The sequence below is a fragment of the Pungitius pungitius genome, chromosome 3 (assembly GCF_949316345.1).
Source record: "Pungitius pungitius chromosome 3, fPunPun2.1, whole genome shotgun sequence".
Taxonomy (NCBI): Eukaryota; Metazoa; Chordata; class Actinopteri; order Perciformes; family Gasterosteidae; genus Pungitius; species Pungitius pungitius.
The window spans coordinates 16,597,773-16,621,981 of NC_084902.1; the positions used below are offsets into that span (position 1 = coordinate 16,597,773).

Genomic DNA, 24,209 nt, shown 5'->3' on the forward strand with positions numbered 1-24,209 from the left:
GTTTTGACCAGTGAGTATTTAGCAATATTATTCCAGATAGGAGCCATGGCAACTTTTGAGCTTCATGAAGCAGCCTCAGCTGAATCTTTTCACAGGTTTTGGTCATTTGGGAAATATCTGAAGAAGTTGGCAATCAAAGTGCCGTTACAACATGTACAACAACCTGTTTAGAGGCGGGTTGTAATGATGACAGCGCTGCTGTTGTTGACAGATTTGTTTTCGGTTTTGCGTCTCAGAAAATTGATTTAGGTACTTTCAACAACCTGAGTTTTCATTTTCTCACTTTAATCAGTATGAATACCCAGAATGCAAAATGGGAGCAGGACTTTTTGAAAACACACATACACACACACACAGAAGCTGCCTCCTGAATGAAACCACATAGTAATCAGAGAGGGTTTCCTTGAAAAAGTGAGAACTGGGGGATGAGCAATGGAGGGCGACACAAAGCTCTAAATGATGGGAGGTCGTCCTGAAAATGAAGATAGCGGTGTGAGACAAAAGAGACGACGCGCCCAGAGAGGAGAATGGAGCCACATAGATTTGTCTGGGGGGGGTGAACCAGCGGAGAAAAGGGGGTTGAATAAATTTGGGGTGGGAGGGGGAACGTGAACGAGGCAGAATGAATTGGAAAAGGAACGTTGTGCTGCAGCGACCCCCTCAAACGCGTCCTTCAAAAATCATTGAGAAATTACAGTAAAACTACTCGTATGACTCTTGTAGAAATGCTTACCTTCATTTTTTTAAAGTTGTGTGTGATCAGCTCTTGTGATCTCACCGCTGTGTTTACCACATTGGGTACATTTCAAGGTGATGGCGTTTTATGAGAGCTCGTGGTGCGGAAATTGTGCTGAGGGCTTGTCATGATTTCCCTTGAGGTTTCTCTCTGCCTTTCCTCCCATGAAGAAGTTCAGACTATGCACGCTTTCTTAAATCTATCCAAGAGATGTACCCCTAACACGACCCACAACCCCAGCGCTGGCTTTGTGTTCTCTGCTTGTGTCTTACATTTGATCTGTCTGTTCTTGCACATGTTTAGCCTAAGTCTGTATTGTCAATTGGACAGATTTCGGGTGGTTTGTCATATTTAAAAAAAAATTGTTGGCAAAAAATACATTTAAAACAAGCCCCTCATATTTTCTTCTGTCCTTGTTGCTCCGATCTTCTGCATGAGGCGTTAAAGCCGGTTTGTTCCCGTGGGATGTTTTTGTTTCCGCTTGGAGGAGAGCAGATGGAGGTATTAGCATTTGACCTTTTTATGTTGCGAGACCCCCAAACCTTGCTTGACCTTAACGGTTCAGTGTGGAGTTCAGGGAGGGACGGAAGAAGTCATTGCATTATATTATAGTCAATATATGTATATTAAATAGTATTGGACACATGTCTTTTCTGGGGCTCAAACAGAAACTTGCTATTATGACGTGGAACACAGTTGCAATCTTTCTCCGCTTATCATGTCGATGTGTCGAACATAAATTCAAAGTTCACAATTTTGTTGTTTTGTTGTTCCACTCCACTCCCTGTGTTTTACAGCCCAATAATATATCTATAATATATGATCAATAAATCACAGAGCTAATGAATAGTCACACACACACACACACACACACACACACACACACACACACACGTACACAAGTGCAAGCAATTTATAAGTTATATAAAGGTCAATCTTATGACACATTGTTCCGTTCAATAATTCAGTCAATGAGTTTATTATATTATTCAGAAGAAAATTCTGCATTGTGGTAGTTTAGGCAATTTCAACGGTGTAACATAACAACTGAAATAAATTACTTGTACTTTTTGCAAATATGTAGCTTTTCACCCATCTTGTCCCCTCTAACGGGTCACAGTGTTTGCCGGACAGAAGATATCAAGGCCTGTGTCAAGTTTATTTTTTTTATTTTTATTTTTGTCATTTGTTTTCACTATCATCCGTCATGAGGTCACAAACTTTTCACGCACCGGTGACCCGCGTAGCGCTCAATGTGATGACCCTCCTGCACCAGCGGCCTCACATGAATGTGAGGAATGCAGACTAAGAGGGGTCAGATGATTTTCATAGTTGGACCCCGGTTTCTCTCGTTTCACCCTCGGATGTCTGGACCAGGTCGCAGCCATGTGACCCCGGGAGCACAGTCGAGGTCATGTGGTGCGCCTATGCAGAGGCTATACATACGTCTGTTCCCTACAGATACTGATGATACAGATTCTTTTTTCAAGCCCTGAATGCAACCGTATCGGTGCACATCCTAAGTCCCAGTTATGCTGACGTCTCACGCGCATCTCTCTCTCTCTCCGCAGCATACCTCCCTGTCGGCCAGCCGCTCGGAGAAAGGCACTGGCTGGTCGAGCCGCTCGCTCGGCGCCCGATGCCGCAACTCCATCGCCCTGTGCTCGGACGAGCAGCCGCACATCGGGAACTACCGGCTGCTCAAAACCATCGGCAAGGGCAACTTTGCCAAGGTTAAACTGGCCCGACACATACTGACCGGCAGAGAGGTGAGTTTCAGGGAGGCAGGAAAAGGGGGAGGTGGAGGAGGAGCTGAGGAGTGGAAGCAGACTCCAGGGTTAACAAACGAGGTTTGGAGGCCAGAATAGTTTCTCCTTCGGTTAGCTCCCTCTGTGCAGCCTCAGAGCGGTCCAGTGTTCAGTACATTTGTTCCCCTTGTAGAAAGCCTGGCCTGCATTAGTCGAGTGGAACGGTCTCATATCAGAAACCGGCTTCATTTGAGAGGTGTGCCCCCCCCCCCCCCCCCCCACCATATAAAGCCAATGTGATTGCATACCGGTGGCTCGCAGCAGCAGTTAGACGTAGTCTTTGACCAAATTGTTGTTAAGCCTCTCATCCAACTGTCCGTTTGTTTAGTGGATTTCCACTTGTGTTTTCTTCACACTTTATTTGGAATTTAGGATTCCAGATGCTCTCATCCAGAGCACGTTGTTCTGTAGTCTTATTGGGAGGTTTGCAAATGGGAACTATTTTGTTAAAATAACCCTAACCGTTTTAAGCCAGTTTAAAGTTATTTTCTCACCATTTTACATATAGGTTGCCAGATTGAATAGTTGCTTATAAATACAGTGAAAAGACACAAAATGTAGGAATGCATAGCGGTACCAGAATTTATGCCACATTATGAAAAGACCCTTTACTTGTCTGGGAATATAATGATTTCCTTTGTCCGTTTTCATTTTATTATTCTGTCGTTTTCTTCTCAGGTTGCAATAAAGATCATCGATAAAACACAACTAAACCCGACCAGCCTGCAGAAGGTGAGTGACACATCTGAGCGTCCACGTTGGTGTGTGAAGACGAATCACGTCGAGGAGTTCATGCAGCCATCTCAGAACTATTAATGAGGCATACAGCTGGTTTGGATTGTCAGACTGTGTTGATCGCTTCCCTTTCGTTAGGCGGGAACATCAGCAGCTTTTAATGTACCCTGGCAGTTTGTCTGTCATGTGACACGGTGTCAGTCAGCAGTGCCTGCACGAGTTGTTGTTTTGCCTCTCGGATGATCCTCGTGTGCACCAGGCATTTGAACTTTGACCTTTTGCTTGTCACGCGAAACCTGGTGTTGGGGAAGCCGTCCCTGCCAGTCAACAGCGGAAGAATAATTCAGTTGAGATGATTTGTTTAATCTTGAGACAACTGTCCCTTTGTTTGTCAAACAAAGACTATCGTCTCTACTTCCTGCACACCTGTCGTTAGGGTGTGCTTATTTTTTTTTTTTTGCTGGCTGCATAATGAGTGTCCCCACCTTTCTCTCCATGGATTTCACTCCTTTTTGTCTTTGATCTCTGGAGGGAAAGGCATAAAGCCGGTGTGTTTGTACGCCGTAACTTAATGGCTTCATGTTAGAAATGTTAAAATAGAGGCCTGTTGAGTTTAGTGATCGAGGGTCATTGATTGCAGGTTGGTCGCTGGAACAAGGTCAAATGACTCTGAGTGATGTAGGTCACATTATGTTTCTTTAGGGTGTTACCATGATCGCTCTAATGAGACTAGGTTCTCTCCTGTCGGAGCTTGGCCTGCTGCCTATTTGTTGGCATTTGTTGAGATAATATTTGAAGATGGAAAGACCTTTTTCAATTTGCAGTAAACCAAACAGAAGTGTGACATACAGCGGAGAACTGTGCAGAGGAGTTACTGCACGTGTCAAACAGATGGCAAACAGACCGCTTAAAGCACCGCTAGGCTAAACTAGCAATTAATGAATTTTCAAAATTTGCGATTAATCAGTTAATTTTTTTTTTTTTAAATGAATGTTTAAAGTCAAGCACCGTAGGGCCATTTTAGGGTTTTAACATACTGTTGTAGTTATAATATTGTGATTACTTTGATCGATATGAAAGTACACAAAACCGACTCAATTCATTTAATAAATCATTTCTAAATTGTACCTTTGTTAAGGTGACTACTCTTGGTTTCTGCCATTTGTCATTTAGAGATGCTTTTAGCCTGGAAGCCTAGGAAGTTTTGGTTCTCACAGCTCATACAGGTCCCTCTTTGTTCAGTCCAACCAAACTGGCCTTGTCCGATTAAAAGTCTTCTTTATCAGAAACGTCACTGCAAAACGCGAGCGCGCACACAAACACTGGCTTGCGTCATGGAGATCGATGCTGCATCACGCACACAGAAGGCCTATTGATGAACCCGCGGCTAGTTAGCTACCCGGTTTGGGGCCATTGATTACCCAGAGTTGGCTTATTGATGGTGTGGGATAGTTGTCAAGTGTCCTGAGAGCATTCAGTTCACTTCAACACGCGATGAAAGAAGAAGAAAAAAGGAAACGTGTTTTGTGAGACACATGCACGCATACATGGACATTTGCGCACGTGTTGTGCGGAACTGCCATGTGTGTGTGTGAATTTTTAAAAATGTATTTTAGAAATTAAAATCTCACCTAAAATCAACACCTGAAATACTTGCTGATATGAGAAAAAACCTACAGGCTGGTCAAGAAGAGAAAACATATTCAAATACTATCCAATAATAACTATACAATTTAAACCTGTTAAGCAACTGCAGTTCTGTTGTAATACGATTTAACCCAGTACAAACTCTGGAAATAGGAACATTGCACTCTCGACAATGACTGGAAGGGTTCATTTTCAAAAGACGTAATCCCTTTTAATACTTCCATCGACTGAAGTTTATCATTTTATGTCTAAGAAATCCCCGTAATTGTTTAGCTCATGAAAATACCTCTCACGAGTGACCTTTGATTTTTCCATTTTGTGCTGACCAGCGTCATGTGGCTCCCCTTACTCGCCCCCGCTGGTCCTACAGCGAGGTGCCTCCTCAATAACGGCATGGACGAGCTCTTCAGATCTTTAAGCTAAGACTGTTAAACCAGGCGTGTGTGTGCGTGTGTGTGTGTGTGTGTTGGTTCTGCAGCAGAGTTGTAGTGGTCCAATGCTGCATAGCGCAGCTCTTCCATTGGCGTCCTGTCTAGTCAGCGTTATCGGGGCTGAAGGACACGATGCGAGCGGCCGGGTGACTCTGTCTCTTTGTCCCTCGCTGCACATTCTGCAGTCTCTTTCTCTGTCATCCATCAAGTTCATAATCATCATTTTTTATCACAGACATCAGTTTCACTCTAATTGTTTACTCAATTCATTATTGTGTTTAAAAGTATGTCAAAAAGTCTTTGTTTTATAAAAGGGGTGAATTCACTCTAAAAACATTTTGTTTTTAGTCTGTAAAACTGAGAACAAAAAAATGTAAGTGGCATGTTTTTGATCACACTGAAAATAAATATATATTTAAAATAACATAAAATATACATCCATTTCAACTCAAACAGTATTAGTACTTGAATTGATGAACTTCCAACTTGAAGCAGTTATTATGACTGTTATGTAATAGAAACTGATCAAATTCACTTTATTTTAAGTGGCTTTAAACCACTAAATCAACTATTCACACGTGAGGCTGGACTTGTATGAAACGGCTCCTTTTGTCTTCCGATAAAAAGTGAAATAAGCGCATCATTGGCTATATTTGTGCAGCAGTAATCAGATCTTTATCTTTCATGGAAGATTTGGTGTATTTTCACCAGTGTACCTTAATGGAAATGCTCATTATTAGCATTTTCACAGCATTAACATCAAAAGACGTATTATTCACATTTGGATTTAAATAGAAGTCCTAATTCTCGCTCTCTCTTCACACTCTGCTACACTTCAGTCTATATCCTCTCTGTATTATAGCTTTATGCCCCATTTATGTCCCTCTTCCCCCCACTCCTCCCTTCCTCAACCCTTTATTTGGTTCTCTTTACTCTAGCTGCTCGTCCCACTTCTCTCTCCTCCCTCCTCGGGCGTTGTGTTGCAGCAGTAGCTCTACTGTAATCACACAGCTCTACTCTCCATCGTCTGCAGTGCCCGAGTATGTCTCCAGACCAGCAGTATGCACCCCACAGAGAGCGCCTGCATCACACACGTCTCATCAAAAACAAACACAAGTCTCCCTAAACTGTGATTAATACTAATTTTAACAGTTTGGGGTATTTAGGATGTAAAAAGCAACTACCAACTACTGCTAATCTCTGCAGAGCAACTCTCAAAGATATATTTATTATTCTGGCTTTTGGATGTTAGTCAACTTAGAAAAACACATGTTTGTTAATGTACAACGGTGTTCATAAGCAGAGCTGAAAATCCTGACTCTCCTAAACAGGCAGAGAGTGCAATAAAAAACAGAAATATGTCCTCTCTCTTGTACATATTCAGGAATACCTCACTAAAAGAAAAAAAAGAGCTGTTGTCCTGTTTCAGGTCTTTGAACTTCGTGGCTGTAATGGCAACAAACAAGACCGATTTTAATGCAGCCCCCTCCACCCCCACCCCCCTAAAGGCCAGCGGCCCACCAGCCAATGCTGTGAAGGGTGTGTTGTCCCTCGCCTCGGCCCCCTTGCCAGCAGCAGAATTCCAGACAAAAGGGGCGGCCTGGGTGGTGGAGTTTGGGGGGGATTATTGAGGCCTTGGAACAGGAGCAGGGAACCCTGAGAAAGAGAAAAGTGTGTGCGTATGTGTGGCGCGCCTACGTGCATGATAGGCTTGCGGCCCGACACGGTCCCCGCTCTGCTTTTGTGTGCATGTGTAATGCCATTATGTGCGTTGCTTTTGTGTGCGCTGCGCTGTAGTCTGTGCTGCGACCCCATTGTTGTTGCTCTACGCATTGTTGTTGTGCATATGGGTTTAATTAAAGGAGCAGAAGGTTTTTCCCACGAGTGCGTCCTCAAAGCAACAGGAAACGCAACCGCAGAAGAAGAGAAGCTCCTATTTGATCTTTGCTCTTGTAAAACTATATTTAACTCTGCTTCTGTAATCGAGCTGAGTCAGCGGTAGTACCATATGGGTCAGACGGCCTGAAATGATACTGCGGCGGCTCCTCCAGCCGGGCAGAGGGTGTTCTTGTCTTGGGTTAGCGTGGAAGGGCTGCTCTCCCGCAACTGGCAACAAAGGGAGAAGCGAGGTCAGAAGTCTATTCAGATGTCTCTCCCCAGCAACAAGGAGCGAGGGCACATCCCTGAGTTACGCCGCTCATAACCGAAGGATTGAAGGATCCTCTACAGGTCTGAGGTGTCTCCAGCAGAAGTGGATTAAATGTCACATTACTTATTTGTGTCTTTGTGGGCTTATTGTGATTCATTTTCAATGATGAAACAAGCTTATCGGCCTCGTGGGAAATTGTTGCTTAAATATTGAATTTGTTTGGATTGTTTTTCAGCCGTGGACAGCAACGCCGCAACTCACTTTTTGTGCTATAGTTTTAAATATAAAGTATAGTTCAAGGACATTACTGTCACGTAGTTTGTTATTAAAAAGTTATTTTTGGGATATTCTTGTTCTCAATTTGTGACAATGAAATGTAACGTTTTTGCAGTTAACATTTATATTTTAAGCCTCTGCAATTTGACCGTAGCTCATTTTGGACTTTAGGCTGAAGAAGTCTGATTGTACAGAAATCTCTGAGAAAATGACTAGTTCTAACTTTATTTATTCTCTCAGTAAATATTGTATACAGTTTGTCTCAATCTCTAGTCTCAAGACTTCTTCAATACAGCATGATGCTCATTTTGTAAATTAAGGTCCATTTAGAGTCACATAGACTTTCGGCTGACAAAAGGCCGAACTCAAAACTATATATTTTTTTATTTTGATGACCATACCACAGGTAGTTGAGTGTTAACTAAAAGGGTTATCATTGGTGTCAAAGAAGGGTGGGGGCTCTGGTTAAGTAGTGTTACACGAGTAACGCACCCAGACAATGCTGTAGTTATAGCTTTGCAGCAGGTAGTTACCACAAACCGACTGAAGTGCCATGAAATGTCTTTTTCATCTCGGTAATGGGGCCGTCTGTCAATAAGACACACAGGGTTTTTCAAAGGAGGTGCTCTGACGTGGGAGTAAAGAGCGAGGCCTGTGTGGTTATTTGTCACTCACACCCCCCCACTCCCCCCCCCCCCCTCCCCCTCCCCTGCGGCAGAGAAGAGGAAGCGAGCTACAGTGTTTTTGAGCTGTGTCGTGCAGTCAATTCCTCCCTTTCCGATTTCAACTTCAGCCCCTCCCCGCACACACGCACGGAAGAAATGGATTCACAATCTGAATAAAAAGGTCAAAGGTTAGACAGACTTGTAGACCAGACACATGAATCAAACTCAGGCGACAGAACTCTCATTGTGAGGAGGAGAAAAGGGGAGAAAGGACCTGACAGTGGGTCATTAAGTTGCTCTCCTGGTAGAAAAGCAGTAAGCGCTACGACGTAGCGGTTGATTAATAATTCTTGACAAGGAGAGACAGGATGTAAGTACTTCAAAGTTGATTAATCCTGCCTGAAAGGATGGTAAGAAGACGATGAAGAGAAGTGAAGGACGCTGGAAAAGAATACACTGCTGTCAGATTTTAAAATATCTCCTGGAATTGTGAAAAGTGGTTACTAAATGTTTGTATTTTGTCCAGAAGTGATTAAAAGCATGTAAGAGTTTTAATCAAAACATATTTAAAGGGAAAGGTTGTGGATTAAGTTCTTCATTACATGTGCAACAATTCTCATTTATCAAAACCCCAAATCAACACACATGTGATATGAGGACTCCACATGGCAGCAGCTGTGTGTCGGTCTTCCTCCATGTGCTCGGCATCCCATGACTTCCCACAATTTCCCTGTAAGTCACGGAGATTCAAGCCCAGGGATTTAATACCCGGGTTGTCATGGCAACTGTGACGCGGGGGCCCATCGCCATGGGAGATGACCAGGAGAGGAGAGGGCGAACATAATAAGGCAAAAGAGCTCAGTTGTTCTGTTGAATCAGTGAATAAATTCTGTTTTGGACATTTGTGCTTTCACCAAGAAAGTTTTTTTTTTAACCTCTGGAATGGGCATAAAAGTGTGATAGAAAACGCTGTTAAAACATACCGTTAAAGGATTGATTGAGTTAAATCAGTGGCTCAGTGGCCGAGGCCAGCTGCTGATATTTTGCTTGCCAAAGGATCAATATGTTAAACGTATAGGAATGGTGAGACCCCTTCAGTTGCCTACGTACATGATCCCAAATAATTCCAGATATTTTGAAACGTACAGTAATCTGTCATTTTCATCAAGGCTGTGATCCGGTCTTCATACACCATCTGCGACTGCGTCAGTCGTGGAGCTATCTGCCCGATTATGAGGAACAAGATGAGCATCAAAGAACGATCTTTCACGTGAAACTGCTTTATTCAGTGTTCTCTTTCTGGATAACTCTGGACCGGTAATAAAACCTAAACTGCTTAGAAAGAGCCACCCATAGGGACAGAAAATAACATGAGGTGCTTGTGAGCCGTTCTCTGGATACAATTACTAGTTGCTATTTTTAATCTCTCTAAATACGTAACAACACAGCGAACAACGGTCACAGATTTAATTACTGTTAGGGGACCAAGTGGGGAGAAAAAAGGATTGCAATGTGGGAGAGACAGAGGTGAATATGGGTGTAGGAGGGTGGGGCGGGATGCGAGAGAGAGGTGAGTGGGTGTACAGGAGAGCGCGGTGAGGGAGGAGAGGCTTAGCCGATAATTCTTCTTAAGGCTCAGATGAACAGCTGAGGCACCGTGCACTTAATTCAATTACCCACCCAGGCCTGTGCGCGTGTGTCTATGACGCTGCAGTGTCCCATTTTAAGAGCTCTGAGGACTCTTGGAGAAGAGTAGGAGCAAATTTCTTAATTTTCTAACCACATAGGGAGTGTTCCCCGGGGTGTGCTTCTCCAACAAAGCAGCGTCATATGTCTGTGTGTGTAATTTGTTGTCTGTCGGTCTAGTGACTCTGTTTACATGCACTATTAGTCCGTAATAGAACGTATTAGTACTTGAATTGATGAAGGTACTTGCAAATGAGAAGGTAGATCTAAATGTAATCACATTTTACCACTTTACTTAAGATTTTTACAAAATGTTCCAACACATAGGCCGTGATATTCATGATATTCTGAATCCGGCTGTATTCCAAATGGACTTTATTCCGGTTAAGACATGGGATATGCATCTATTTTCTAAGTTTCTCTGGACATGCACTCATTTGGAGCATTTTGCAGAAACATTGTTGGTCAGGTCACAGTCAGCAGCGGCCACGTCTGAAATGTTTAATTTAGTTGAGTACGAGCATGAAGCAGCATGTATGCGAGCACTTAGTCGGCCTTGCCTGGAGGAGAAGTGTGACGTAGCACCGTGGGATCAGCCGGCTGCTCGTTGAGCTTTTTCATCTGAATGCCTGGTGCCTTCAGGAACACGGTGAAGTAGGAACGCTTCCATAGCCAGTTTAATCACTTTTTCGCCTACTGGAGGATCAGAACCTCATTCAACCCCCACTTCAGAAACACCTGGACTATACCTTTTAAGGAAGCTGTTTCATCCTAACTGTACATACAAATAAGGAAATGTAACCATGACAACACGAAAGAGAGGAATGTAACTGGTAATACGGTATAATACCAGCGATGGGGGGTGTCTCCCAGGGCAGCACAGTGTTGGCTACATAAATGAAGGCATCAGTGCATTCCTGCTTTTGTTTGTCTGTCTCTCTCCTATTTGTCTCTGTTGTTTTTCTGTGCTCGTGTGATTCATTCTTAGAGAATTAGAGGGACTTACGATGCAATACATGACTCAAAAACTATGCAGAAAATAAGTTTCTATCAATGTGTTGATTTGCCTCTTTGGTTTGCTGTCTCACGTACTGACTATAATGACCGAACCCAAAGGAACGAATTGTGGGTGAATCAATGCTTCACCTAGGCTGAATGCCGAATCTCATAAACGTGTGCAGTTAGGAAAAGTCCCTGACCTTTGACCTATGTATGTCAGTTCAAAACCAGATTTTTTAGGGTCTTTTCAAAGTGACTCAAGATTTTCAAATTAATATTGATTCAACTGTAATCATTTTAAATGTATCATTTCTATGGTGAGATTACATTAGAATTTACTTTGACTCCATCTGGTGTTCAAAAATCATCATCTCATACCCGTCCATCAGTGTGATGACATTTAGTTAGAAGAGAAGAGAAATGCATCAAATAAGTAGGATGAGGCGTGTGGGTGGGTGTGTGGGGTTGTCAGCCTAGCACCACTCAGAAACTCCCTTAGGTGGCCTGGGGTCTGGAGGTATATGGTGGGGGAATGAAGGGAAGGTGTTTATATACCAGCTGGACCAGCTGGGCTTTATGGATGAGCTGAATACAAATCATTCTGATGGATTAAATTATCATAGTTTTCTCCATGTTCTGCATATTGTATAATATTAATATTTTAAAAATAATTTAAAATCTGTCTAAAAACATTAAATACGTTCTGCGCTACATGTAACTGTTTTGATTATAGGATTTTGTTTTTGTAAAGTGAATATGAATATGAAGTGTGTCAACGTATTGGTGTTGAGAAAATGCTGATATTATTCATATTTTTTTAATAGTTTTGCCCAAATCCTGATTTGTTCTTTTTCACATTATTCTTCCAGCTGTTTCGAGAGGTCCGCATCATGAAAACTCTCAACCATCCCAACATCGGTGAGTTACACACTAATACTTGTCATGTGTGTGTGTGTGTGTCTCGATGCTGGCCCCTGTGTTAAGGCCTATTCTTCCTCTCTGTGTTACAGTGCAGCTGTTTGAGGTCATTGAGACGGAGAAGACTCTTTACCTGATAATGGAGTATGCCAGCGGAGGTGAGTGCCGTCCTCGTTCGCCAACTAGATTGATCACTTTAGCCGAGCTATGCATCACAATCAGGAAACCCGCCGATTCAGGGTTCAAGCGATCTCTTTTTGCCCTGTTTTGGTTTGTGTGGAAGTCTCCTTTGATGCGCTCCTCCATTGGTCATCCTCTTTAGTATCACTTTTCTCTATTTTTGTAGCTTTTTTGTTTTGCTTTCCTCTCTCCTCTTGATCCCCTAACCCCTCACCGCTGCCCCCTCCGTACATTGTGTGATCTGATCTTCAGCTTCCAATACCGAATAAGGAGTAAGCAGCTCACCAGCCGTCATGCTGCTGCGATCGACTCAACCGCAGCCCGTTTTACCGTTAAGGATATTTAGAGTCAGATGTTTGGCTGGAGTCCAGATACACACAAGAAATGGTTTTCATTTCAATGGTTGCATTTGACCCGACAGCAGTTTTTAGCTAGTTAGTAGTTTTTATTTTAATGAGCTGTAAAATAATATTAACAAACCAGTAGGAATACACGCTTGAGGCTTCTTTGAAGTCACAGATCACTCCTTCCCACGCTCAAACAAACACACACACACACACGTATTCTTCGTCAGGACACTTTTGTTCTTGTGATGCTGGGAAAATGATTGGTGCAAACTTGACACATACGTCAGTAAACTCTAGCGGACTGAGGTTTTATAATTTTCCAACGCACACAAACCCAGTCTGAGGGAATATGAATTCACATAAATCTCCAGAGGGGCAGTGCTGAGTATCGATGTATGCCGTTAGAATTGGCAGCATGCTGTTGGTGTCCGTTTTTTCGTAAAAGGTTAATTGAATATGTGGTTATTAGACTGGTCAGGTTGGTCGTCTTGAGATCCTCGCGGGAGTACGCTTGATATAATAAATGATCCAGTCCGTCGTTATGAAAGTAGCTCTAAGCACAAGTCCCAAAACGTACTTAACCTAGCAAGTCACACACCGACAGCCTGTCCCGTCAGCGCCAAAGCCATGCAACCAAACATTATCATAACATTCGGGCCAAATGAAATGATTGGAAAGGTTTATTCAGTTTCTGCAACAGCCAGAGATACCAGTTTATTTATTTTATTTTTAGAGCAATGGGGTCACTTATCGCCCGTCAGGATGTCAAGAGAATATCAGAAAAAACATTTCAAAAAGGTTTTTGGACAAGAATAACTTACATTCCTGCCAGAACTACAACAATACTGTTTGTTTCTCTCCCCCTTCCAGGCGAAGTATTCGACTACCTCGTGGCTCATGGCAGAATGAAGGAGAAAGAGGCCAGAGCCAAGTTCAGACAGGTCAGTTAAACCTCACTCATCTTTGTTCTTATGTCCCCAGTCAAATGTTGGCATCAGACACCCAGCCCATTGCTTGTGGTTTAAAATTAAACATGACATAATACTCTCTGGACGGCTTAAGAAGAGGACACACGTCCATGATGCATTTCAAACTTTACTCTAGCTGAACTCCCAGCTTCTTGAGCTCCGATGTGACTCATTGTTTATTGTTCCTGCTTCGCTTGTAACCCAGCAGACATACAGAAATGGATTGAATTCCTCCACTGTGGTTCTGAACCTCAGGAGCTATGACCGCACAGCAGGAAATCTAGTCCTGCGCTTCTTATTTGTAATGTTGTCATCATTTGGTGACTGTGCAAATGGAGCTCAGTCTCTACCATTTTCTTTTGAGCTATGTTCTATTTTTCATGTGTTTTCTCCCTCCTTAGATTGTCTCGGCGGTTCACTATTGTCACCTGAAGAATATTGTTCACAGAGACTTAAAGGTGAATATACAACCGTATTATAAAAATCATCAAGGCTGCTTTCACACGTATTAATGAATTCATTTCAACTTTACAGCAATTATCCATAACATTCCACAAGTTGTTCTTTAAAGCAATATGAGGTGATAAAGATGATCAAACTATGACTGCCATTTATCCGTATGTGCTGGAATACATGGCAGCTTCCTAAAGTGTATTATTCACTTCATAACGTAGAAAGAGCATCTCCTCGTCTATGGTAGAAATATGTCAGATATTATTTCAGCACTCAGCTGATCATAGTTCCGCCTGCGTTTCACTGTCTACGTTGTTTCGTGTAGGCGGAGAACTTGTTACTAGACGCCGACGCCAACATCAAAATAGCCGACTTTGGCTTCAGTAACGAGTTCACTGAGGGCAGTAAGCTGGACACGTTCTGCGGCTCGCCGCCCTACGCAGCCCCAGAGCTCTTCCAGGGGAAGAAGTACGATGGTCCCGAGGTGGACATCTGGAGCCTGGGTGTCATCCTGTACACACTGGTCAGCGGGTCCTTGCCCTTCGACGGACAGAACCTAAAGGTACAGTACAGTCTGTGGTCCCGTTTAAATTTCAGGGGACCGAAAGCTTTTGGGGAGGAGTTGGAAGAATTGTAGTATTTTTTAATTGTTTCAGTCTGTTTCCTGGCTTCCTTTGTTAACATATTACCACATATCCTGATAAGAAATCTGCAGTACTTGAGGTTTTAAACTAAATGGGAACATTTTAACCAAGGCCGCACATGGCCATCATTGAGTCCATCCTCAGCTCATCCATCACTGTGTGGTACGCTGCAGCCATAGCCAACGACAAGGGCAGGCTGCGGCGCGTCATCCGCTCTGCAGAGATGGTGATCGGCTACAATCCTTGCCTCCAGGACTCTAAAGCGGGGAAGAAAGCTTGTAGTCGACCCCTCTCACCCTGGACACAGACTCTTTGAGCCACTTCCATCTGGCAGGAGGTTGAGGTCCATCAGGACCAAGACCTCACGCCACAGAAACAGTTTATTCCTGTCAGCAGTTTGTCTCAAGAACCAAGTCGGAGTCTCCCATTCACCCAATACTCCCTCCAGAAACCTTTTGCTCAGTGGTTTCTCACCATGGAAACATGTGGTCGTACATGTGTGTTTTACCGTACTTATCTTATCTGTTTATATTGTTTTAAATTTTGTTCTTCTTTTACTTTATTATTTTATTCTTATATTGCACCAAGTCAAGCCCGCATGTTTAACTTATGTGGCAATAAATGGCTTCTGGTTCATCATTTTGTGTTACAATATCACATCACACAGATTTAGTCCAAACCAAATAAACAATGTTTCAATTTAGTCCCGTTCTTTTATTAATTTTGTCTCCCTGTTGCAGAAAATCATCACGTGTCAATTGTGTGTTGTGAACAGGAGCTGCGGGAGCGTGTTTTGAGGGGGAAGTACCGCGTGCCCTTCTACATGTCTACGGACTGCGAGGGAATCCTGCGCCGCTTCCTGGTCCTCAATCCGGCAAAGCGCTGCTCGCTGGATGTGAGGAGGAAACACGGCATATACGTACAACACGGCATAAAATGACCACGTTAGCGTCCAAATGTTGAGCTCTCTTTCTCTTCTCTTACCTCACCAGCAAATAATGAAAGATAAGTGGATCAATATTGGGTACGACGGAGAGGATCTGCTACCCCACACAGAGCCTGTCGAGGACTTAAACAACACCAGCCGGATTGGTGAGAAACAGACCTTTTTACTGTTAATTTGTTTTACAAGATCAAACTATTGCGTAAGATAAATATTTAGTGATTGTAAGATGGGATGGTCTCAATGACGTCTCCATTTTATAAGCCACCAAAAGTTTATAGCAGAGATCCAGCATATTGCACCACAAAAAGCTTAATTTGAATAAGCATCCTATTTAAAGACCTAATTTATTCCCCATTAAAGCTGACTTACACAATGCAACATACGGGTGTCAAGTTCAGGTTTTGCATATGGATCGAGTTGTTGAAGCACCTGTCATAACATTTAGAAGTTCGACCTGCATGATTACTGTGCAGCTGTAGAGTTTTTTGTTAACGTATCCTGTCTCATTTCAGATGTGATGGTCGGGATGGGCTTCACCAGAGATGAGATCAGAGACTCGCTGTCAAATCAGAAGTACAACGAAGTCACCGCTACGTACCTGCTGCTGGGACGAAAGAACGAGGTGAGCGCATCGGCTCTCCTTTGTTGGTTTGTTTAGAGCGTCCTCTGGATCGCTTGCTAATTTCATTGGAATTTTATTGGACTGTATATCTTTTTCCAGATGCTATTTAAATACAATTATAAAAAGACCAAGAAAGGTCTCAAAACGGGGGCAGATTTATTAAAGGAGGTGGTGCCTTTTGTATCATGAGTTCATCTTGCTTATTTCTGGAAATAACTGTACGCGTCTTCACATGGTTGTAGCTTGGGTTGTTGCATGTAGTGAAGCTGTAAATAATCCATGCCTGACTACAGCCATGACGTACGTGTGAATATTTCTCCTCAGACGGAAGGCGGCGAGTCTCGGTCGGCAAGCAGTCTGAGTCTGGCTCGAGTCCGACCCAGCACCATCACCAACGGAACCAGCAAACCCGCCGCTTCTTCCTCCTCCTCTTCCTCTTCCGCCGCAACTTCTTCCTCCACTGGCCACAAGGCGCAGCGCAGCGCCTCCACCTACCACCGCCAGAGGCGACACTCAGACTTCTGTAAGTCAGATCAGTGACGTAGTGAATAGGTCATTTCATTTTATTTATGGAGTGGTGACGGAAGTGAACCTCACCGAGATCTCTTGTTCCCCCTCTCTCAGGTGGTCCGGCACTTCCAGGATCCGCGCAACCCAAGCGGAGCCCCAGTGGCGTTGGCGAAGGGGCGGGGCTTAAGGAGGAGCGGCTATCCAGCCGCAAGCCAAGCACCAGCACCATTGGCTCTCGTAGCATCCCAACGCCCTCCAGTCCCATGGTCAGCTCCGCCCACAACCCCAACAAGGCAGAGATACCCGACCGGCGCAAGGAAGCCAACGTGACCACGGTGAGGCCTTTAAGGATCTGTGGTGACACCATTCCGACTCACAGCGCCGTCACCTTGAATCTCTTTAATCAATGACACAGGTGCACATAGCAGAATCCTCAAGCTTTCCTGATGAATACATTCATTTTTTTATGTTTCATTTCTAACTGTTTCTCTAGAATAACATCCCTGCCAGTGCCATGACTCGAAGAAACACGTACGTGTGCACAGACCGATCAGGCACGGACAGACACTCGCTCCTGCAGAATGGCAAGGAAAACAGGTGAGAGGAGCATCATGAAAGGACATGTGCCCCCCCAGTTAGTGTGCACCACAGCCAATGGCCATACTGTATATGCATAGATAAGTACAAAGTCATCTGGAAGTTTTTTTCAAATTTGTTGTCTGTTTTAACTACAATGTCAGCTCATTATCTATTTAAACTCCTGGAAAGAGTACAAGGAGTTGAGATGGGGAATTGGGGAAAAAGTCAGCAAGATATGTTACATGTTTCTTCCAAAGTAGGGAATGCATTCATATTCATAGTGAACGCAGTAAGAAAGGGTTTTGTAAAAGAATGGTTTCACGTCTCTTTCAGCAGAGCTCAGAGTGTGTGTCACACTGGCCATGAGTGGGTTCGTCTGTGTGTGATGTTGTGTGCCCAATGTGAGCTGTCCATTGTTGTGACAGATGGTTGTCTGCTCATCAGTGTCAGGACATAACCGCCACCTTCTCCTCTTACTTTCTTTCTTTGCCCCCCCAGCGCCTCCTGGTCACTCTCTAATTGTCCTTCTGGTGGACATTTTTTTCCATCCCTTTTGTCTTTGTCACTCTCAAGAAAAGAGGAGGTGTTGAAGTGCGGAGGCACATTGTAACCCTAAATTTGCCTCAGAGGCCTTGTCAATGGGATGCCATGCCAGAGTGGTGAATGCAAGCGCACACATACAGTCATGTCATGTTTTTTTTAAATCGACATGTCAACTTCAGTGGCAGAGGTGCATGGTAGAGACACAAAACACTGACTATGGACACAAGAGCGTGATCATATTTGGTTAAATATGTAAACATTAATTAAACACACGTTGTGTGTACTGACATTATGCACACAGAAACTGCTGTATATTCAATTGAGCAGTTACGTACTTGCATCTATGGAAGTAAATCTGTTTGATTCCTGGTCCTGTGGTTGATATAGAAGCAAATTGAATTGAAGAGAATTGAACTTGCTTGATTGTATATTGTGACCAAAAAGTATAACTTAAAAGTGAAAGTATCAAGGAGTGCATTAAATAGTTTGCAGTCTCTTAATAAGTCTAAACATGAGCCACTCTGCCCCTGACAGTTACTCTCTCACTGTTGAAAGGGATTTCAACAGTTTTATGTTGAAATGGCTGAAAATGTTTTGAACCCTGTTTGAGCAAAGGTACACAAAGTCTTGCTCCTGATAGTCCCTCCTGTTCATGTAAATGATTTATTTTCATACTTTTTATAAGCAGCGTGCTGGGAAGGGAAAAGTATATTCATTTGAAAATCTTTGAAATCACTGTGAAAGTGAATAGAAGTCTCTCTTCTCCTTTCTGTGCTCTTCATCTACTTTTTCACCAATCTAATCTCTTGAGTTCCTCCTCGTCTCCTCTCTAGTTTTTTTCTTGCCCTCACCTGTCCAACCTGTCGCTGCAGCCGGCCACTAGTTGGACGTCGATGTGGAGTGATTTTGCTCTGCAGCGGCTGCGCTTCAACTTAACTGGTCAATTGGTTCTGCCCCTCTTGAACACTGTGGCGCTGGGTGTTATCAAGGTGTTATCTAGAGCGTTATGAAAAGCAGCCTCGGGCCACCAGCCAGAGTCGTGTGTGTGTGTGTGTGTGTGTGTGTGTGTGTGTGTGTGTGTGTGTGTGTGTGTGTGTGTGTGTGTGTGTGTGTGTGTGTGTGTGTGTGTGTGTGTGTGTGTGTGTGTGTGTGTGTGTGTGTGTGTGTGTGTGTGTGTGTGTGTGTGTGTGTGTGGAATTGGATCGGTGACTGGGGGGGTTCAATATTCATTGATTAGGATTTACTGTTGTCAGGATGTGAAGAGCAGAAAGGCTAATTATAAATTTCCGGTCTGAGGGTGCTTGCTGAAAAGTCTGATGTTACCTCCGTTTAGTGCTATATGTATTAGAGTTAAATACACTGCAATTAGTACACTAGTTATCTTAAAAGAAGATGGCTCTTTTCTTCCCATTCTGGTTGTCCTTGGCGGTGAACCGTACTTTTTTTTTTTTTAAGTAACACAAGTATGCCTCAAACAAAGAGGCTGGTAATATTCTGTACTTAATTAATAGCGCAGAATATCCAATAAAAAAAAAGCGTATCAGAGTCCTGATGTCTATTAGCCATCTGTGCTGCTGTCGTTCAAAAAGATATGATTTTGGTTGGAGCAAGTCTGATTTAAACAGTATGCACTGCATTATGTGACAGTCAGTCAGTCCTCCTCTTCTACACCGCTGGAGGGTCACAGGGAGGCTGCAGACAATCCCAGCCAACTTTTCCCCATGAATTTATCAATTTATTGGTCTTGAAAAGTCTCCTCCAAGCTTCATTTTTATTATTCTTATCGTGGCTTATCTCGTAGATTCTAACACAGTTCTTTTACAAATTGAAATGATTATTTTCTTCCTTCCTCCCGTCTCTCCAGTTCCTTATCCCATCGCCTGCCCCCCGCCTCCCCCTCAACCCACAGCATCGCCGGAGCCTCCGCGGCCTCCACCTCCTCCACACCCTCCACTCGCCTCTCCAGGGGCTCCACGGTGAGGAGCACTTTCCACGGGGGGCAGATTCGGGACCGCCGCCCCCCGTCCCACGCTACCCCGGCCTCCCCGACGCTGTCGTACGACGCCAGCCCGTTGCCACACGCCAGGACCCGGACCACCACCAACCTGCTCAGCAAACTCACCTCCAAGTTGACCCGCAGGTAAGGGGAGGGAGGAGGAGCAGGGCCAGAGAGAATGATTACTCCACTGATGACGAATGAACTTTTTACCTGCAGATTAAACGTTTGTTATTACTTTGAATGTGTTGATGAGTGTTGCTAACAATCATGTGATAGCCTGCATGTTTACAGGATTGTAACTGGACAGTGTAGCTCCTCTTGCTTTAGACATGTACATGAAGATCATTGAGCTGACTTTGCTGCCCTTCACTTTGTGCTCCTGGATCAGTACTAACCTACCAGCCTTTCTTCCTTCATGACAAACCTCCACAGGCCGCAGACCTGGGGCTATTAGCGTCTAAACGTGATTCCTTCTCTTCTTATTCGCTTGCCACCTGCTCTCTATATTTGTTTTTGAAAAGTCGTCCCACAGCAGATGTAGCCCTTATTGAATAATAAATACGTTAGATAAAGAGTGAAGCATTATTAAATGTCTGAAATGGGACATAAAAAATAGAATCACATGACATTACATGTTATTTAGCTGACGCTTTTATCTAAAGCGAACAATAAAATGTTTCCATAGCAACAGTTACAAACAAGAAAGACAAATGATTTATTTGAGGGACTTTAGCTTTCAGGACGGCCATTTATAATGTTTGAATTCATTCATAGAGCGAGAAAGGGCAACGGTTAGGGCGAGAATGGATGATGATGATGGCACCACCATTCATTACTTACAACCGCTGTCTGCCCCCAGTCGATGTCCAATCCACAAATTCTATTCTGCTTATTACATTAGAGCGATTAGCAGTGTGGAAAAGTACGGCTGAGGCCAAAGCGTTGGTTTGAGGGGTGAGAGAGAGAAAAAAGAGGGGAAAGGGAAAAATATAAAGGAAACAATAAAAAAAGCATTTAAGCGTTTTCATAAATGATTAGCAGGGGAGCTTTAATCATTTCCCCTTTTAAGCACTCGTTGTCACTTCTGTACAGTAAATGTTTGGACACATTGTCTCATTGAAATAAAAATTGTGTCCAAACCTTTGACTGCTATTGTATATTTTGAGAATAACACATATTTTTATTACACTTATTTTTTGTGTCTATATATATATATAATTTGTGCCTGTCTAGTTGAAAAGCTGCACAATCCTTTTGTAAATTAACTGAAATTTGGAACTAGCACACAATTTACTGGATGTCAACAGACACAATATTTCATCCCACGGAAGCAGCAGCTGTAATCTGATGCTGTCACATTTATGCAGTTAGAAATAGTTCCAATCCTTTCAGCTCCTGTCGTCTACTGTTTTCTTGATGCAGTTGACCCCACCCATGGGGTCTCTGTAAAGCGTGAGCTATTTGACCCAGGTCTGCTGCTCAGGTGGACATTACCGTGTGTCTGTGCAGGTCAGTTTTGCTGCTTACTGTTGCTTTATATGTTGGTTTGTTTGTTTGATTCTTTAACAACTTTTGCTTTTCCTCGGCCGTCACATGGCTGTTTTCTATCCTCCTTTTTCCTGAACTGAGTGATTTGTACTTCTCTGCATCTTCTACCTGTGCTTCTTGCTGTCTTTCCTTTCTATATCTCCCCATGTCCTCTTACCCTTCTCTTCTCTTTGGTCCAATGTTGATCTGACTGATCTGCTGTTGACTTTCCTGTTTGTTTGTTTTTTACCATTCCCATCTTTTCATCTCCTTCTCTTCTTCCTCTCTCCTCCTAGGGTCTCTCTTGACCCGTCTAAACGTCAGGGCTCAAACAAGTCCATGTCGGGCTGCACCCTCCCACAGGGGACAAAAACAGTTAGTAAGTCGTTCTCTCCCGTGTTTCCTGGCTGTTTCTGTCTGTCTGAGCGTCTGCCTGCTTATTGCCAGCTTCCTGTCATTCCCTCTACCTCTCATCTGCTGCCTGTCGCCGTTTGGAGTTAAGTTGTGTAAACATTCATCAGAGTAAAAGCTTCTCTACCAGCAGGGATTGTAATCAGCGGTCCAATACCTGAAACAAATACTAGAGGAATTGACAGTGTTTTAATTTAAGCCATTCATTCATTATTCTAATAGAAAAAGGTCGTAGAACAGGGAACAGCTTTCCCCCGGGGGTCACCTTTGACAAAGAAGGATAGGGGGCCAGTCACCAATTGATAAACTTGTGACTGAAATTTTGGGCTTTTACTCGGTTACTTAAATGAGACATTTTAGAACAAGAACATGCACTATTTGCAGCAATTTGCCCAATTTGGTGTGAATGCAGCAGTGTGAATTTCTGGGGAGCAGATACCAAGTGGCAGCTTCTGCTGTATTTAAAAGAGCAAAATTCTTATCCTGCAAACGTCGACATTTCCCGCAATCAACAAGGTGTCACTAGAGCAGCTCTGTCCCTAGGCTATGTGCTTACGCGACCGCAACTCTCACTGTGACTGCTGGCCGGACTTCTCCCTGTAGCCCTCACTAGAGACTTCACGTCCTGCTTAACACAGAACTGTACTGGTTTTGTCTTTCTGGGACAACAATGGTGGGGTTTGTTTCTTCGAGGTGTTTTAAGTAGTCACACTAAATTTATTTTAACGCCGCTATAGGGCTCTGAGTCAGGAAATCAACACTGTATGTTCGTCCATGCTGTTCACAAATGAGCAGGACTCATTTCGAGGTGTTTTAATATGAGCCACAGGGTAAAGGATGAAGAGAAGTGATGAAACAGAGCGGGCGGTTAATTTGATCTCTTTGAGGTCGGGACTTGTACTGTCTTCATGCACCTTCCGCCAAGACAATTTCCATGTATGTACAACATACTATGGCAATAAACGTTTCCTGATCCTGATCCTGATCCTAATCATTAGTGGTAACGTAGTGCAAAAGCTTTTCCAGTTTTATTCGTCTCATATTTGTGAAACGTTGCAATACGTTTCCAGGTATACAGTATGACAGAAAATGTGTGTTATTGAAAACCTTCAAAGGGAGATTCAGTTGACAGTGTCCTGAATCGAGAGTTTCTTCCAAAAGCCTTAACATAAAAACCTGGGCACGAAACATTAGAGAAACTAGCGAGAACTACATCTTCAAGTTTTTTTTTTCAAGTTTTTTTTCTCACTTTTTCAAAAGAAATTAGATAGCACTTTCTCAAAATGTTGTAGCTTCCTCCAAACGCAAACAACAAACACGGCCATTGCTCCATCTCTCAGCTTTTGAAAGACTGCGGTGATGAGCATGCAAAATAACCACAGGTAGCCCGTCCAATCATTGCTTACAGGTTTAAAGGAAAGGATTTGACGGCGTATTACCGTCCTGTGCATTTGATTTATTTATTGTTGTTGGGATGTAAATCGAATTAGAAATATTCCCGAATGGGTAAAAAGGTGTGTAAAAGATGGAATCTGGGGAATCGTAGCTTTGAACCTGTGACATTACGAGCCCTCTCTCGTAAGACGTCTGCATCCCGACTGACTGACCCAGCTTCGTTGCCGTTTAAAATCAGGATTAGTTGCGTAACCCGGATTTATCCTTCTCTTCAACGGGGATCTTGCACAGCTCTCCCTCAAGATACAAAGCAGATTGTCACAGCGCGCGAGCGCGACCCACACCGTCACTTTCTGCTCCTCATTCTCTCGGCTCTGAGCCAGATCTGGCGTCACATGCTGTACAGTTAGTACACTGGTGGTCGCTTCTTCAAAGCACTTAACGGGAGACCACAGGCACATATTGGTGCAAATTCACCCCAATGATGGTGGAGAAAACTGTTCCTACCAAGAGCTGCTTGAAGGAGGTTAATTCAAAAGGAATTACTGGAGGAGGAGGTTAATTCAAAAGGAATTACTGTTTTCTGGATAATTAAATTAAATATAATCACTCATAAATGTTGAGAAGTATCCCAGTGATTAGATGTGTGGATTAGCAGGGATCACACATTTTAAACGTGCATTTAGATCTAAAGTCACAGCCCTGCTCTTTGTTCGGAGCCAGGGTGACATTAAAGTATGTTTAATTTCTCCGCAAATCGATCAATATAATATAGCGGCCGGCTCCACCCACCCCCCAACCCACTTCTTAGACAGGCGGTCAGGTGCCAGAAATAAAACGCAAAGTTGCCGCACAGATAAATAGCAGCAGCAGCAGCCCCTAGTGGCCGTAATATGGAAGTGCAATAAACTGCCTTAAACTCGATAGTACCTGGGTGGAGACACGCTGCGGATACTCTCGCTCGTACGAGCATAGGTGCAGGTGACTGCACAATGACACAGTCAGGTTTGATTAGAAAAAAATAAGTAGTTGTGT

At 43.4% G+C, this 24,209-nt stretch overlaps 1 protein-coding gene across 4 annotated transcripts in view; it reads left to right on the plus strand.

Moving 5' to 3' along the window:
• Positions 1–24,209, plus strand: part of mark4b (MAP/microtubule affinity-regulating kinase 4b) — a 40,366-nt gene that overhangs the window by 9,729 nt on the left and 6,428 nt on the right. For 3 of the 4 annotated variants that reach the window (XM_037467665.2, XM_037467916.2, XM_037467831.2), the window contains exons 2-16: positions 2,308–2,505; positions 3,223–3,276; positions 12,002–12,050; positions 12,143–12,208; positions 13,448–13,518; positions 13,947–14,003; positions 14,324–14,560; positions 15,418–15,537; positions 15,635–15,734; positions 16,101–16,210; positions 16,535–16,733; positions 16,835–17,055; positions 17,214–17,317; positions 19,707–19,982; positions 21,665–21,747. In XM_037467665.2, the coding sequence (XP_037323562.1) occupies positions 2,308–2,505; positions 3,223–3,276; positions 12,002–12,050; positions 12,143–12,208; positions 13,448–13,518; positions 13,947–14,003; positions 14,324–14,560; positions 15,418–15,537; positions 15,635–15,734; positions 16,101–16,210; positions 16,535–16,733; positions 16,835–17,055; positions 17,214–17,317; positions 19,707–19,982; positions 21,665–21,747 (1,945 nt within the window). The remainder of the gene's footprint in view (positions 1–2,307; positions 2,506–3,222; positions 3,277–12,001; positions 12,051–12,142; positions 12,209–13,447; positions 13,519–13,946; positions 14,004–14,323; positions 14,561–15,417; positions 15,538–15,634; positions 15,735–16,100; positions 16,211–16,534; positions 16,734–16,834; positions 17,056–17,213; positions 17,318–19,706; positions 19,983–21,664; positions 21,748–24,209) is intronic. The other variant, XM_037467749.2, reaches the window with a different exon arrangement.